The sequence below is a fragment of the Centruroides vittatus genome, unplaced genomic scaffold, assembly GCF_030686945.1.
Source record: "Centruroides vittatus isolate TY-2023 unplaced genomic scaffold, ASM3068694v2 contig_489, whole genome shotgun sequence".
Classification (NCBI taxonomy): Eukaryota; Metazoa; Arthropoda; class Arachnida; order Scorpiones; family Buthidae; genus Centruroides; species Centruroides vittatus.
The window spans coordinates 91,705-106,573 of record NW_027122277.1 but is presented as its reverse complement, the minus strand read 5'-3'; the positions used below and the strand labels follow the sequence as shown (position 1 = coordinate 106,573).

The 14,869-nt window shown below is 29.4% G+C and overlaps 2 protein-coding genes across 3 annotated transcripts; one reads left to right on the top strand and one right to left on the bottom strand.

The window, feature by feature from the left end:
• The first annotated feature begins 1,217 nt into the window (after positions 1-1,217).
• Positions 1,218-12,514, top strand: LOC136978121 (uncharacterized). 2 transcript variants are annotated; one of them, XM_067273780.1, is made up of 5 exons: positions 1,218-1,538; positions 1,647-1,702; positions 1,784-1,879; positions 11,693-11,776; positions 12,351-12,514. In XM_067273780.1, the coding sequence occupies exons 1-5, from the start codon at positions 1,373-1,375 to the stop codon at positions 12,384-12,386; spliced, it is 438 nt and encodes a 145-aa protein (XP_067129881.1). In that variant the 5' UTR covers positions 1,218-1,372; the 3' UTR covers positions 12,387-12,514. The 2 variants fall into 2 exon arrangements, with proteins under 2 accessions (XP_067129881.1, XP_067129882.1); XM_067273781.1 differs by lacking the exons at positions 11,693-11,776; positions 12,351-12,514 and adding exons at positions 1,953-2,036; positions 2,189-2,515.
• LOC136978120 (uncharacterized) lies at positions 4,264-5,422 on the bottom strand. Its single transcript, XM_067273779.1, has 5 exons — positions 5,278-5,422; positions 5,157-5,212; positions 4,981-5,076; positions 4,822-4,905; positions 4,264-4,485 (listed from the first exon to the last, which is right to left on the bottom strand). The coding sequence occupies exons 1-5, from the start codon at positions 5,375-5,377 to the stop codon at positions 4,456-4,458; spliced, it is 366 nt and encodes a 121-aa protein (XP_067129880.1). The 5' UTR covers positions 5,378-5,422; the 3' UTR covers positions 4,264-4,455.
• Positions 12,515-14,869: the final 2,355 nt, after the last annotated feature.

Sequence of the window (14,869 nt, the reverse complement as noted above, 5' to 3'; positions counted from 1 at the left end):
TCCTCGAAATAATTTTAAACATACTTCATACTTTACAGATAAGGCGAAGTATTTTTATATTATCATAATTAGGACTACAAAATCTACTATAAACGTTTTAGGTGATAAATTGCTTTGTCATAATAAGTAATTGAAGTCTGTATAATAACTCATATCAACGTTTAAATTGTTATCAGTTTTAATAGTCTGCTAAATATCAAATTAACGAGTTGATTGCTACATTAATTATTATAGTAATGCGGTACACGTTTAATGAACAACGTCCTGACAAGCGTTGATTATTGATGGAAATTAAATTGTTTATTTAATAAATTTCTAATAATAGAGATGATTATTAAATATAAAAAATACACAACTTATTTAAAGTATTATATTATCATAATTCAAGAATTTCGTACATTGTATATATCTTTAAACACTACTGAGATTATATTGTATCCTATTGTCTTAGGTCTTGTAAATTTCTAGTCATAATTAACAGAGGTGATGGGCCTTCTTTGAATTAATGCGAGATTTAGCGTTATTATATAGCTAGAAAAGACAGTAAATACAGTTTACAGTGTAGGTAGGATATCTTCTGGAAGATTGTTTTCATATTTATATTTTAAACTTATAATATTAACAAAAAATATCTTTAAATGACATTATTAAGGAAAAGAATTATTTATTGAAAAAATTAACCGGCAGGAACTCGAGGTGTTAAGTAGTAGCCTGTAACAAAGTAATTTTAGTTTCGAATCGAGAGAAAATTAATATTAAAAAACAGCAGCCGAAATATACGATTTCCAACGTCATGTAATAGTTTTTAGTTAAATTGTGTATAAATATTTTCGAGGAAACGTTTAAGTATATTCATTATGTATAATTACATATAATTTGACTGGAAATAACATTTACACATTTCTAAGAAATCAGGGTCATATAATAAATACGATATGACCCTGACCAGGATATTGATAGAAGAGAACCTAATTAAAGAATTAATTACTAAATAGCCTTTTATAATAAAAAAATTAATTATTGATTTAATAGAAACTAAATTTATAAATCAGAATTTTATAATATCCAAATTTTTGGCAAAAGCTACAAATCAATGCTACAAATGCTAACGGAAAAGTATGATGTGCAGGGGTAAGACACTACTAATTTGAGGTGGAGAGCATATATTTTAAACTAAATAAATTAAAAAGATGATTAATAATTGCAGCCCGGCATTGTGACCATGTTACAAGAAATATTTGCTCATTTATGGCTTAATCTTTTATCAATTATATATTTTTACGGTTGAATGTATCTTAAAATTCTTCGAAGTAAATTATACAATTATTACTAAACGCACGCCTTTCACAATGTAAACTGTATAACTATAAATATGCAGAAAATTCGAATAAAAATATACTTTAATCGAGTTGAAGAAACAATCAACAACACAATGAAGATCGCATTAGCTATAGTTGCTTTTGGCATTGCTACTTCTTTCTCCGAGTGCCGTTCCACTTATCCTGTTACTGTAGAAGATTTGGATAGACAGTATTGTGGTAAGTACTGTATTTATTGTCTATAAAATATAAAATATCGATAAAATTGTTATATCAGACGAGCGTTTACCGATAGACAATAAAATAAGCATATTTTTTGTTGGTTAGAACTACATCATCCTGAACGTTTTCGATACTGCATGTTGGAAAATGATGCCGAAATAGTAATATTATTTATTTATTATTATTTTAAACTAATATTAAATTTTTATAAATTTGTGTTTCATTTTAAATTAATTAAATAGTCTGTAAAATTGCATCGTAACTGCGCCTTACAAGTGAAATATTATCAAACTTTGGGAGAAATAGCTAATTTTATTTGCAAAACAAGAACTGACGAGGTATTATAATTTAATAATTAAGTTAGTTTATTTCTTTTCATCTAATCTAATTTAAAATTATGCTACTTTGAAGGAATATGCAAAATATTTAAGATGCTTCGTTCCCGCTTTGGAAGTAGAATTTCATGCTAATCCAAAATTCATTGATATTGTTCAGGTAGGGAAGAATTTTTAGAAGTGTTAACGAAAATATAAATAAAAATGAATTTATTTATATTAAAATTAAACAATTTTTATTAAACTTTTTGATTTTATTATTTAACATTAATAGAAAGGAATATAAATAAATATTTTAAAAATATTTTCCAGAAATGCTTGAAGAGTGCTGCAAGTGAATAAACGACAATGTGTTTAATATATCAAACAGCTTTCTAAGATATTAAGAAATATGTTTATATTAAGATATTGTTTCAATAAAGTTTATTAGTAATAATCCACAATGTGTCATTGAAATTTGAAATCAAGCAATATTGCCTCATTGAATCCGAGAAATCAACTGTATCAATCAGTATTCTAAATTATATAATAATATCCTTTAAAACTATGAAAAGAAACGAGAAATTTACTGAATTTTCAAATATTTAATATTTAAATTTATTATTTTTATTAAATGTGTTTAAAATTACAGAAAAGTAGTCAACGTGTTTTTAACTCAAAAAGAATGATAAATTTTGTGTAAAAACCACTGCAAGACTGCAAAATTTCGACAAAAAGGGCAGGAGTTATTAAGCTTCAAACAGGGTGAACAAAATCGTGTCCCCCCACACACTAACATCCATACATACAGAAAAATTCTCCGAATTATTATTAATAATTTTTTTCATTTCTCGACGTTTCAAGGTGCTTTGAGTCCAAAAATGTAAAAATCTTTCAGGGTCACTTTTTGATCGATCGCCATACTTTTCCTCCGTTGTATATTGTTATATATAACACCCGTAAAGTAATAATGAATATACCTTCGTCTCAACCATATATAAAGAAATCCACAAGAATCAAAAAAAAAAAAAAAAAATGAATCGTTGAATTTTGATTGAACGGAAATTCATTCATTCTTCATTGGAAATGTATACATTTACCTTAACTGCAGATTCTTATTGATGTAATTTTAGCAATTTCTCGAATTGCACATATTAAAGGATTGTAAGAAACTCATAGAAATTAGAGAATCATTTAAAATACCACACATAATTTAGCAAAGTTTAATGCAGGATTTTAGAGCAAACCTGTACAAGCTATCAAAGATGGAACTATATAAAGTTATTAAAGGAATATTATAATTGAGAAATTACCTATAAATTATTAAGGATTTGTTAATAAATTTAAGGAATTAATTTAAAATGTTGGAATTAACGGACTAGTGTTTATATAATAAATTATTTAGATTAGGAATATTCAAGAAACCGTAAGCTTAAGTTTAAAATGTTTTAAATTCTTCTATGTCTCGGGACATGCAGGTGTGATGGGTAATGAGATGGCAGACGCTGAGGCAAAAGATGCTTATAAAGATGAAAACTTACCTCTGACTTTACAGCCTTATTCTAGAAATGTCCTGACAAGGATAATTTATGACCATCTTGTCTTTGCCTGGAACCAGTCATGGACTTCTTCAACCAAAAGAAATGTCGCCAAGATGTTCTACCCATCAGTTTATGATTTTCTCCGGAATCCAATTAAGAATTTTTCCTATTCCTTTTCTCAGATACTAACTAGACATGATAATTTTAATTGCTATCTAGTTGGCGCGTAATTTGGCCAGCAGTGCCTTCTGCTCATGCGCAACGAGTAAAGCTGAAACTGTAAAATACGTAATTTACGAATGTCGTATCTATGAAGTTGAACTCTTCAGGCTAATGCTGGAAGTCCTGTCCTTAGGATATAGTTGGCCCTGTCCAGCCCATATTCTTTTGTCCAAGGAACTGTGTGCTTATTTTTCTAGTTTGATTAAGGATATTTTTATGAAAAAAAAAGGTTAACTGCTTCCTCAAAATCCAGTGTTAGCTAACCATGCTTGATAATGCATGCGCACTGTTCATTTTCTTACCTACCTCTTGTCGTTTTATGTATGTAATTATTGATTTAGTGTAATACTCACTTCGGAGTGGTGTACTCAAATAAAAAAATAATAATAATAAATTATTTACTTCAATACTTGTCTTTCCCCTAGGCAATAGGTATTTTCCTCTTTACTAATAAAGATTATTATTGTTATCATCGAAATGTTTTAAGTAAAAATGGATCAGCTTAAGTAGTACTTTTTACATCTTTCAATAAAGTTAGTCTACAAATTCGAAAATACTTTTAAAACTTTCTTCCTTTTATAATCCTTAAAAAAATTTACAAGACAATTTAATCAGTTCTTCTGCGTAATTTTAAGCTTGAGAAAGTTTCAATGGAAATTATTTATCATATAAAAATGGATCTTAAATGTAACGACATTTGACGTACTTAAATTTATCAATTAAATATATTAATTCTTTATCATCAACCCAAACGATAAATACAAAAATTGCCAATTAAAAATCTTTATTTAAATTTTAATCGGTTATTGCAAATTATTCGAAAGTTGTAGGTCTTTATTAGTATTTTGAAACCTCCTTTAAGCATTTCTGAAAATATAAAAGTTGGTTATAAATAAATATATCAATAAAAATACTTTTAAGTAAGCTTAACGATTAAAAGTAATTATAATTAAATATTTATAATTATTATTAATGCCTAATGTAGATTAACATTCAGATAGATGGTCGGATGGCCAAGGCGATTAAGGTGCAACCCCAAGAATTTTTGAGAATGATGTCCTCTTTACTCACCATTAGCCCACTCCATTGTGGGCCTGGTCAACCCACTGGCCCGATTTTAAACAGACCCTCTTGGTGCCACAGAGCGAAAGAGGGCCTCAGATATTTAAATTAAACTGAATAACTTATGAAATGTGTCCATACCCGATAGATATCTAGAAGATTTGGATTAGCTATATTTTCCACATAGATTGCTGGATAGAAGCAATGAAAATATTTTGTAAGTTCCTGTAAGACAATAATAATAAAGCAATGAATAAATGTTAGAATATTAATTTTTTTGTTAATTAATGAATGAATTACCTCTTCTGTACTACCATTGCAGATAAAAATTTTTAATTCATCCATAGTTTTATAATACTTGACTTGCATGATACAATTGCGATGCAAATCGTTAATCTATTCGATTATTTAATGGTCAACATAAATGATAGAAAATCAACTATTCAATTAAAATGATAAAATGGTAAAACTCTTACAATATTCACTTTGTTTTCTCGCAAACAATAATTGAATGCTTGACGATTACGAATATCTATAAAATTTATGTTTAAATTTAATAATAATAGATTAAAATTAATTTCGATAAAAATTACTTACTGCAGAATTGTTTAAATAAATTATTAGCATCGATGTTGTTACACGAATGGATGGAAGCTACAGCAAAGAAGACTATAACCAAAGCTAGAAGTGTCTTCATTGTTTCCAATACAGCAATTCTTATCTATTAAACAGAAATCTACCAGTATTTATACCCAGTTCCAATAATTATTTATGGCACATTCGAAATGATTTATGTAAACGAAATTCATTTATAAACTCCTTCAACCGCGTCTAACAAAATATTTACTTCTAATATCACATTTTAATTAAATACAAACATTAAGTTAAACTCTTCATTTACAGCGTCACAGCTAAGAAACAAATTGCTTAGTCAAGATAAAGTGCTAAAAATACTTTATATATATTAAGAATTGTGCTGTTAAATTGAAAAATAATGAAAATTAATAATTTTAGATTAGTGCTCTTGAGCGCACATTCGATTCATTGTAAATTATGGAAATTTCAAACTAATGTAAGGTGACAGGTAAATACAGGTGAATACAGTGACCATTTGTGCTGCTGCCTTCAACGGTCAGATTAGCAGGTTTCACTGTGTAATAAATACTATGAATATTTCGATCAATGTCTGTTACGAAAAGTAACATTTCGGTGTTTTTATTAAAATTCCAGCTATCGTACACTTCCTCACAAAGCATCTAAAAATGACTAACTTAATGAACGAATACAACAGGCATTTTTCAGCATAGTTATACAATTCACTAACAACAATTTCGTAATGGGTGACTGATTGATTTATCATCGCCCAGAGCAAACCGCTGAACATAAGGAGGTGAAATTTGGTACACAGTTAGGATACGTCATGAAAACGCACACCAAGAAAGGATTTTTGGAAATTCCCCCGCAGGGGGGAGAGGAAGAGCATTAAGGCTTAACATGAAGAACGGCTTCTACTGTACTATTTCAGATGCGATCTTTTGTTTTCAACTACATTTAGTCTTCATTGAGTACTTAGGTGTATTAAATTGACAACATTTCAGACATTGTAAAATATTTTTATATATTTCGATTTTTCAACCAAATGTTCGAACAGTTTTAAATTCGAATTTGTTATTGCATATTGGTTCATTATAGAACGATTGTAAACGTTCCAGAAAATTGATCAAATCGAAAACAGTTCAAATACATCAACTGCTGTAAATGAATCGAATGTCGAGAATCAAATAATTCGTTTGATTCTCAGCAGTAGGTGTTTTATAACAATTACTATGGTTGTTGAAATATTGAATATAAATGGTGTTTGCTTGCAAAATTGGTGTGGGCAAAGTCGCAGGTAACAGCTAGTAGTTATATATGTTACAGTCAAAACCCGTTTTTAGTTAGAACGCGTTTTAACTAGTTGAAACTAGTTTATACTGGATGTCCTTGTTAAAACCCGTTTTGTCTAGTTAAAACTAGTTTTAACTCAAATTCATTTTTGACTAGCAGTAAATTCTAGTTTTAACTAGGCAAAACGGGTTTTGTCTAGTTAATTTATTGCTGTACATGTTTTGATTTTAGATAAAACTAGTTTTAACTTTTAACATTAGTTAAAACTAATTTTAGCTACATAAATATGTTTGGGAGAAATAAATAGTTATGTATAGTGATTCGGGAGGAAGATGCCTAACATTTTGCTTATGAAGGAAATTGTAGCGATAATTTGGAGGCCTCTAACGAAAATATCATATTCTTGAGCATGTTTTTCAAATAAAACTTTGAAGTACAGTATATGAAAAATAATTGTATATTGTGTTTGCAATGACGACTTTTTTACTGTCTGGCATTTTAGGCATCTCACCCTAAGTATCTGGGTGAGATGCCAAATGCCATTAGGGTAAGATAACAAATATAATTGCATAAAATTAATTTTCGAATATCTTAACCAAATTTAATTTATTGCATATGTAGTACAAAGTACTTCATAGTAAGTATAACAGCGCAGTATAAGTATTGTTAAGTTTCCGCCCGTTCTAACGTGCTCTATAGCTAGCTGAAAGCTTTTTTCAGTCCAATAACCTTTTTGAGAAGTCCTTATATAATTTCTATGCATATCCTGCAATAAAACGAGAAAACAAAAATTTATTAAAAATAGGCATATTGAAATTCAATTAACAAAAAATAGGCATGTTACCCCAAGAAAAATGTGGCATCTTTTCCATTTGTCAGGGTAAGGTGCCTAATGGAGTCACGTGTTCTATCATGTCCGATCGAGATCGGCGGTAGCTCACAATGGAAACTTTAGAACCTTAACTCACACATTAATTATTTTTAGCATTTTTTAATAAATTTTATTTTAACTTTTAGTTTTAAAATGATTCTAGAAACATTTCACACAAAAACTTCGTTCTTGCATTTATTCTTCTCAGATGTAGAAAATGAGGTAACGGTAGCCAACTACAGCTTTCCGCACTCAATATTGGCCCAACGATTCAACATACAAACACATGACAATATCTGACGTTACCGTTTGAAAATATCAAAAAGTAGGCATCTTCCCCCGCTTACCATCTTACCCCGAATCACTCTATATGTTACAGTCAAAACCAGTTTTTAGTTAGGATGCGTTTTAACTAGTTTGTACTGGATGTCTTTGTTAAAACCCGTTTTGCCTAGTTAAAACTAGAATTTACTGCTAGTCAAAAATGAATTTGAGTTAAAACTAGTTTTAACTAGACAAAACGGGTTTTAACAAGGACATCCAGTATAAACTAGTTTCAACTAGTTAAAACGCGTTCTAACTAAAAACGGGTTTTGACTGTAACATAAATAACAGTTAACTGAACATATATGTCTATTTTTCGGATGAGGTTTTATATAAATCACAACTACATCACTATTATTTAACCGATAATGTAATCACGGATGCAGCCACGGCATTTATTTCGGTTTAAAAATATTCATAGAAATTAAATGAAAAACTTTATCCTGATTTTTATTAATTTATTATTTATTCGGTCTCTACATTGAACGATAATTCAGAGAAAATAATAAATAAATAAATTGATTTCAATTGTCTGTAATCTTTCATTTTGTTTATTTTTACATTTCAGTCCACCGCTCTGGGAGATCCGAGATCGAGTCTTGGCTGGTCGAAAAACCCCAAGACTATTATGGGATGTGTCGGACTCATCCTTCACCATTCGCCGCCTCATTGCTAAGCTGCCAAATCCACGATGAGCTCTATAAAGGCCCTCTTAGAGTTCACAGGGCGGCAATAATTGGAAAAAGTGCGCTTTAAGAATGAGGACACCTTAAGAAAATGCCTCAGGATTTCGCCAGTTGTAAATCCACACAAGTTTCATAGTGATGAGTTTCAGAACTAAATTTTTTCTTCACGTAAATTTCTTCTGTATGTCCGGAAACGTTAGTATAGAAATTTGGTTGATATTTTTCTAAATAGCATTGATTAGAAGTACTTTAATTACGATCATCCTGTGTGTAAAAACTATAGCTAAATGAAAACTTCAGGAACGAATTGCTCAAATTGGCCGGTAACATTTGGTGGCGCCATCTGTTATCATATTTTATTATTTTTTTTAAGTTTTATATTTTTAATTATAAAATTGAGAAAAGCTTAATTTTCAGGGTAGGAATAGGTATTATAAAAATTGTTAAGATTAATAACGAATTAAATCGTCATTAAGTCCGATCCTATTGAAGATTCACACGACATCCATTATCTCCTTACTCCTTCGACCTTTAATCACCAAAATTTAATACCATCAATCCCCCTAGTACACAAATCATCCTGCAGAATTTCAAAAATTTTTGACGGAAAGCACAGGAATTATTAAACTTCAAAAGGTGAACAAAATCGTGTCCCCACACACACTCACACACATACACACACATACAGAAAAAACCTCCGAATTTTTTTCATATCTCAACGTATTTATAGCAAATAATTTTTAATTTTTCCTATTATATAGTAAAATAAATACAAAACAATGTTAAAATTCATGAATAAATAAATACTGTACACAACTAGAATTATGACGAAGATTTTAGTTTTTAATTGTAACTTTTCCGGTTGAAGAGAATATGTAATAAAGTATTATGTATATTAGTAAAATAGTATATAAAAGAGATATTTTTTAAAATAAAATAAGTTATACAAGCAGAAAAATTTTGCACTAGATTAGCTTTTTAAATATAGGAATAAAGTAACCTCTCAAAGAAAAAAAAATTAATACACTTGCAAAGATTTCAATCTTATAATTCATTTTATGCTTGAATTATTTTAATTTATAAAATAATAAACCGTGATAGCTTGATATTTTTATATTTACATTATATATTGATATATATATATATATTGTTTACTATAAACTAAATAATGTATATATATATATTATTTAATGTATAGTAGCATTCCCTGGTACTAATTAAGCGAAAGATCGTGGAAAATAATGAGAAACACAAGAAATAGTTCAAATTTTTCAAAATTTTGAAAGAAAACATTTATTATAAGGTATGTTGCCCAAATAAAGCCCATTTAATACGTTTAAAGGTGTAAAGGAAAATAAGGACGAACGAGTCAAGATAAAATGATTAGATAATGCTCCACCTGGTGACAGCTATAGTAACTATGTTGAAACACCTATTTGTTGTTACCTAGTCTTTATCGATGTTTGACTTTATGTAAATTTAATTGCAATTTATTTTATGAAATAAAATGTCTATAGTCTCTAATAACGTGTGTCAAAATCTATTAATATTTCGCATTATATCTCAGGACTGGATGACAAAAGTTTTGAACTTTGGCAGGGTTATATAGAGCATTGATGATATTAAAGCATTGATTAAAGGTCGAGAAGATGGAGCATATTCAGTTTTTTTAAATATCAGATACGATTCGAGTTTCCTAGAACAATCAAGACTAAAGGAGACTTCATTGTTTACGACGAAACAATTAATAGAAATTTCATAAAAATCTACTTAATACAAAATGATTAGAATGCCTGATAATGTGTAAGAATAGTGGCGAATAACCTGTAACTGCAAGTTTTTAAAGCATATTTACTGTTTCCTTACTGTTTCATTGTTTATCATGGTTTAAGAGAGAGGGACATCTGGTCCTGTTATCGAGTAGTTATGAAATTTCAAACACGTCATTTTTCAAGGCTAAACATTCACTGATCGTTACGTTTCGCGAAATGAGGAATTGGCACAATGATACTTAATGACGCAATGAGGAATACTTGACTGATACAACGCAACAGACTTTAGACATAAACACTCGTGGCAATTAGATGGTGATGATAAGCACAATTTTTTGTGCCCACCAATGTCTGAGTAGATAAACCACTGGACACTGGTAGTTGGTCGCAACTTTGAGCCTTTCCAATGGGATGGGGCAAAGTCGAGTGGAGTTTTTCGTGTCTTCTTCACGTGTTTAACATTTAGATTGGGAGAACTTTCTACGGAATTCCCCCTTGGAAGATCATCCTCTTGTCGCGTTGCCATATCCATGAAACCACCCGATTCATCCGCCAACTGATATATTTTTACTATAGCACTAGAACGCTGCGGTAGAAAGTTTTATTAATCAATCTTTTTTTGTATTTAAAATAATATTAATAGAATGTTCTTTGACGAGATATAATTTAATAAAGTTATCTTATAGTGTAATTTAAATCAATCGTATTTTAAATGGATATTAAGCAATTAGCAATAATAATAATAATATTTAATTATTAAAATAGTTATGCAAGTTACTCAAAACGATTTTCTTAATGACTTAAATTTATCAATTATCTTACTGATTATGTAAGTCCGAAAGTAGGTCAAATAACTTATTATAAGGTTTTTAAAACATTATTCTGAATAATAAAGCGTTAAAAATTTCGAAATTTTATTGATATAAATACAGAAAATGATTTTCATTAAACTATTCTAACAGAATAAATCCAGTGGAAACAATGAAAACTTTCTTATTTCTCATTGCTCTTAGTCTTAATATATTTTCCATCCGAGCAATGGAATGGGATTTAGTAAGAGAATTGGACAGACGTTATTGTGGTAAGCATATTCTGACGATATTCATTTTTTAATTTATTATAACTAAAACGAGATTTTTATGTGTTTAAAAATATTAGAATTAAAGAATCCAAAGGCAGCGGATTACTGTATGCTCGAAAATGGTGTAGATATTGTATGACTTATTGTAATTTAATTTATTTGAAAAATCAATAAAGCAAATTAATTTACACTCTTCAACCGATTTTATAGGCTAACCAATTATTTCGCAATTGTGTAATGCAAGTCAAATTCCATCTTACCATGGAAGAGTTAGTTGATTATTTTTGTTTTGACATGAGTGAAAAGGTAGTTCAATCAAATTAATCAGTTTTATAAATTTTATTCGTGATGATTTAATTATGCATTAAGATTCATTTTGTTATATTTTTAGGAATATGAAGAATATTTACAATGTTTTGTTCCGGCTTTAAGTGTAGAAAATAAAGTTAATCCAAAGCTTTCAGCAATTGCTGAGGTATAATATTTAATACAACTATATTAGGCCTAAACATCCCGGTATGTACAGTACATAGAAACATAACCAAAAGATGGCCTTAAATAATCGGGCTATAATTCCGCTAATTTAATGATTAATGCTAAGTAACTTGCTACTACAGACAGACGTTAGGCGCCATCTCTTAACTAAATTAATAATTATAATAATTTAGAAGCATTTGGAAGTAAATAAATGGAGGTCGTCGGTTCACGCCCGTTCTGGATCAGTTTTTTTCTTCCAGATGGTTCTAAATTATTTAATAAATTTTTAAAATTACAATTTTTAATTTAGTTAAAAGATGGCGCCTAACGTCTACCTCTAGTAGCAAATTACTTAGTATCAATCATTACATTAGCGAAGTTATAGCCCGATTATTCAAGACCCTCATTTGGTTACGTTTCTATTTAATACAACATTTTCATCTGTTTAATTAAAAGGCATTTTTCTATAAATAAAAAATATTTAGTCTATGTATTTACTTTTGCTTCAATTTTTTTCTCAAATTTATTTTTTGATAAAGTATTCATAATTAAATGTTTTTCTTTACCTTTAGAAATGTATTAAAGAGAGTGCAAACCACCAACTATAATTCATGTAAAGATTGGCTTAAAGAAATTTATTTTGAACTGAAGAAGCAAAATTAAATTCTTCTCTTTGAACAAATGACTTAAACGAAAATGTAAATTGGCATAAATCGTGAAAATAACGTATTGTGATAGTCACCAATATGTCACCATAGTCGTGTCATATATACATAACACGATTATAATATATATACAGTATATACACTTTGTAAAAATTCTAGGATGTCCAGTTTTTTCCTCTGTCTTTGTTACTTCTCTTATTGGTCTTCCTGGTTTATTGCCTAGAGGGATAGTAAACACGGCGGGAGTGGAGGGAGAATCGTACGTAATAGGTGGAGGAAAGACAAAAACAACAAACTAGATCTGCGTGCAACGAAGAATACTTTTCAATGTGCAAAAAGAGGAGGAAAATAACTAGGACTGGTGACCCCAAAAGTTGTACGAAATGGAAAAAACGGCATTATGTCTTATGGATTTCGACGTTGGTAGTAGGAGTGTACCGTTCCAACTTTACGTCGACAAAAGCCACGATAGACGACCAGATCCACCATTTTGGGGGATTCCTCTTTTGTATTGACTTTTCTCATTCCTCTTCCCTCCTCCGTATTTTTCTTACTTTTAGTTTTAAGATAGTTTAAGGCATTGCGAGTAAGAATCATTATACATTTGTGGCGATTATTACAACATTGTAACGGGATCTCGAAATAAATTTTTATTTCTTACATAACGATTTTTATTTGGGTTTTTGCCAACAAGAAATATAAAAATCTCGTAGTATTCAATTATTCAAATTATTTTAAATTTTAGTCTTCCATATTAGTTTTTAATTTTCATAAAATTTATTCTATTTCACGCTATCATCAAGCTATTTATTTTTTAGCAGCATCATCCACAAGGAAAGAGTTTTAATTTGATACCTGCGCCGTGTTTTTAGCTCCAGCTGTTTACTCAAAGTAAGTCGAACAAACTGAAACCCTCTTAAATTAATAAATAGACATACAATATATTAGTATGATAATCAGGATAAATGGTTTACTTTATCGATTATATGAGAAGTATTAGAAAAAATAAAAAGTGTGCAGAAGTTTAACAAAATAACGGCCAACAATGCTTAACAATGACAGTATTGTTATAATTATCCCATAGACATAGAGTACCTTTGCCACTCGGCCAAACCCGAACCATTGCACCTTTCACAAAACTTTCTCCAGCGGCATCATCTATGGGGCAAGAGCTTCAAGATACCTGAGCCATGTCTGTAGTCTCAATCGTTTACTCAAACTAAGTCGAAAAAGCTAAAAGCCCCTTTCAATTAATACATAGATAACTAACATAGAACACTAACATAGCCTTAACATAGGATCAGGTGACTTTCGAAATCTGGTCGCTGTTTATTCATGCATATTTTATGATACCTTTACATATAATATATTTAATATATTTAGTAATTAGATTTTAAATTGCTTTTCATACAGTATGTAGTTCATTATGATTCTGTAAAAGATTAATTAGAAAAGTGATCAATAGAAGGTTTCACCAAATCTCAAAGACTATTATAGTGTAGAGAGGCTTGTCGCCATGTGCCCTGTGCGGTGATATACCGTATTATTAAAGATAAACCATTGTAAATCCTTATCCTTATAACAACTGATTTGATATTGAAGCCATGTTTATTATTTTCCAGATATATGATATCACAAAAAACATTATAAGATTAAAAATTGCGCAACTTTTCTTTTGTGTTTTTAAAATAAGGTTCCTTAACTTTAAGTAATGCCGTTATTAAGTATGGTTAAGGAACCATATAAAGCTGAAGATTGAGATTAAGGCTTTTCCGCAGCACTTCTCAGTTCTGCAGAGCACCATTGCAAGGGGTAGCTTAAGACATTACTAATGTACTGTACCAGAAAAGTTCAATTATACGTTAAAATCTGTACAATGCCCCACTCGCGTTTAAATTTAAAAATTAAAATTAACGTGAATTAATCTTAAACGATAAAGTTTTAAATTGCTTTGTTCAATATTTACATTCCAGCTTTTACAAGCATCCAAGAAACACTAATATTTTCAAGCATAATCCTGAATCTCGACTAATTATATTTACTGTAGTATTTTATTAATGTTAATATTAAAATATTAAAATCTTATTGACATTAACTAATATTAATAAAATACAACATAACTTTATTTTTACTGAATTATAAACTCATTTCATTGTTGGCATTTGATATTTACAACAAGTGAATCGATTTCGAGAATTTCCGGTTTTTGACGGCACTAATTAAATCAAAATGCCCAAGTATAAAATGTCAGTGATTAGAAATATTTAATTAATTATATTTCATAATAGAATAAGATTCAGATTACAATTCTTATATAAACTGGAATAATAATTTTTACTTTCCCGGCTGTTGTATATAACAGAGGTTCGGTATGGAGATCTGCCAAAAAAATGACCCCAAGATTTTTACATAAATGCACTCCGGGG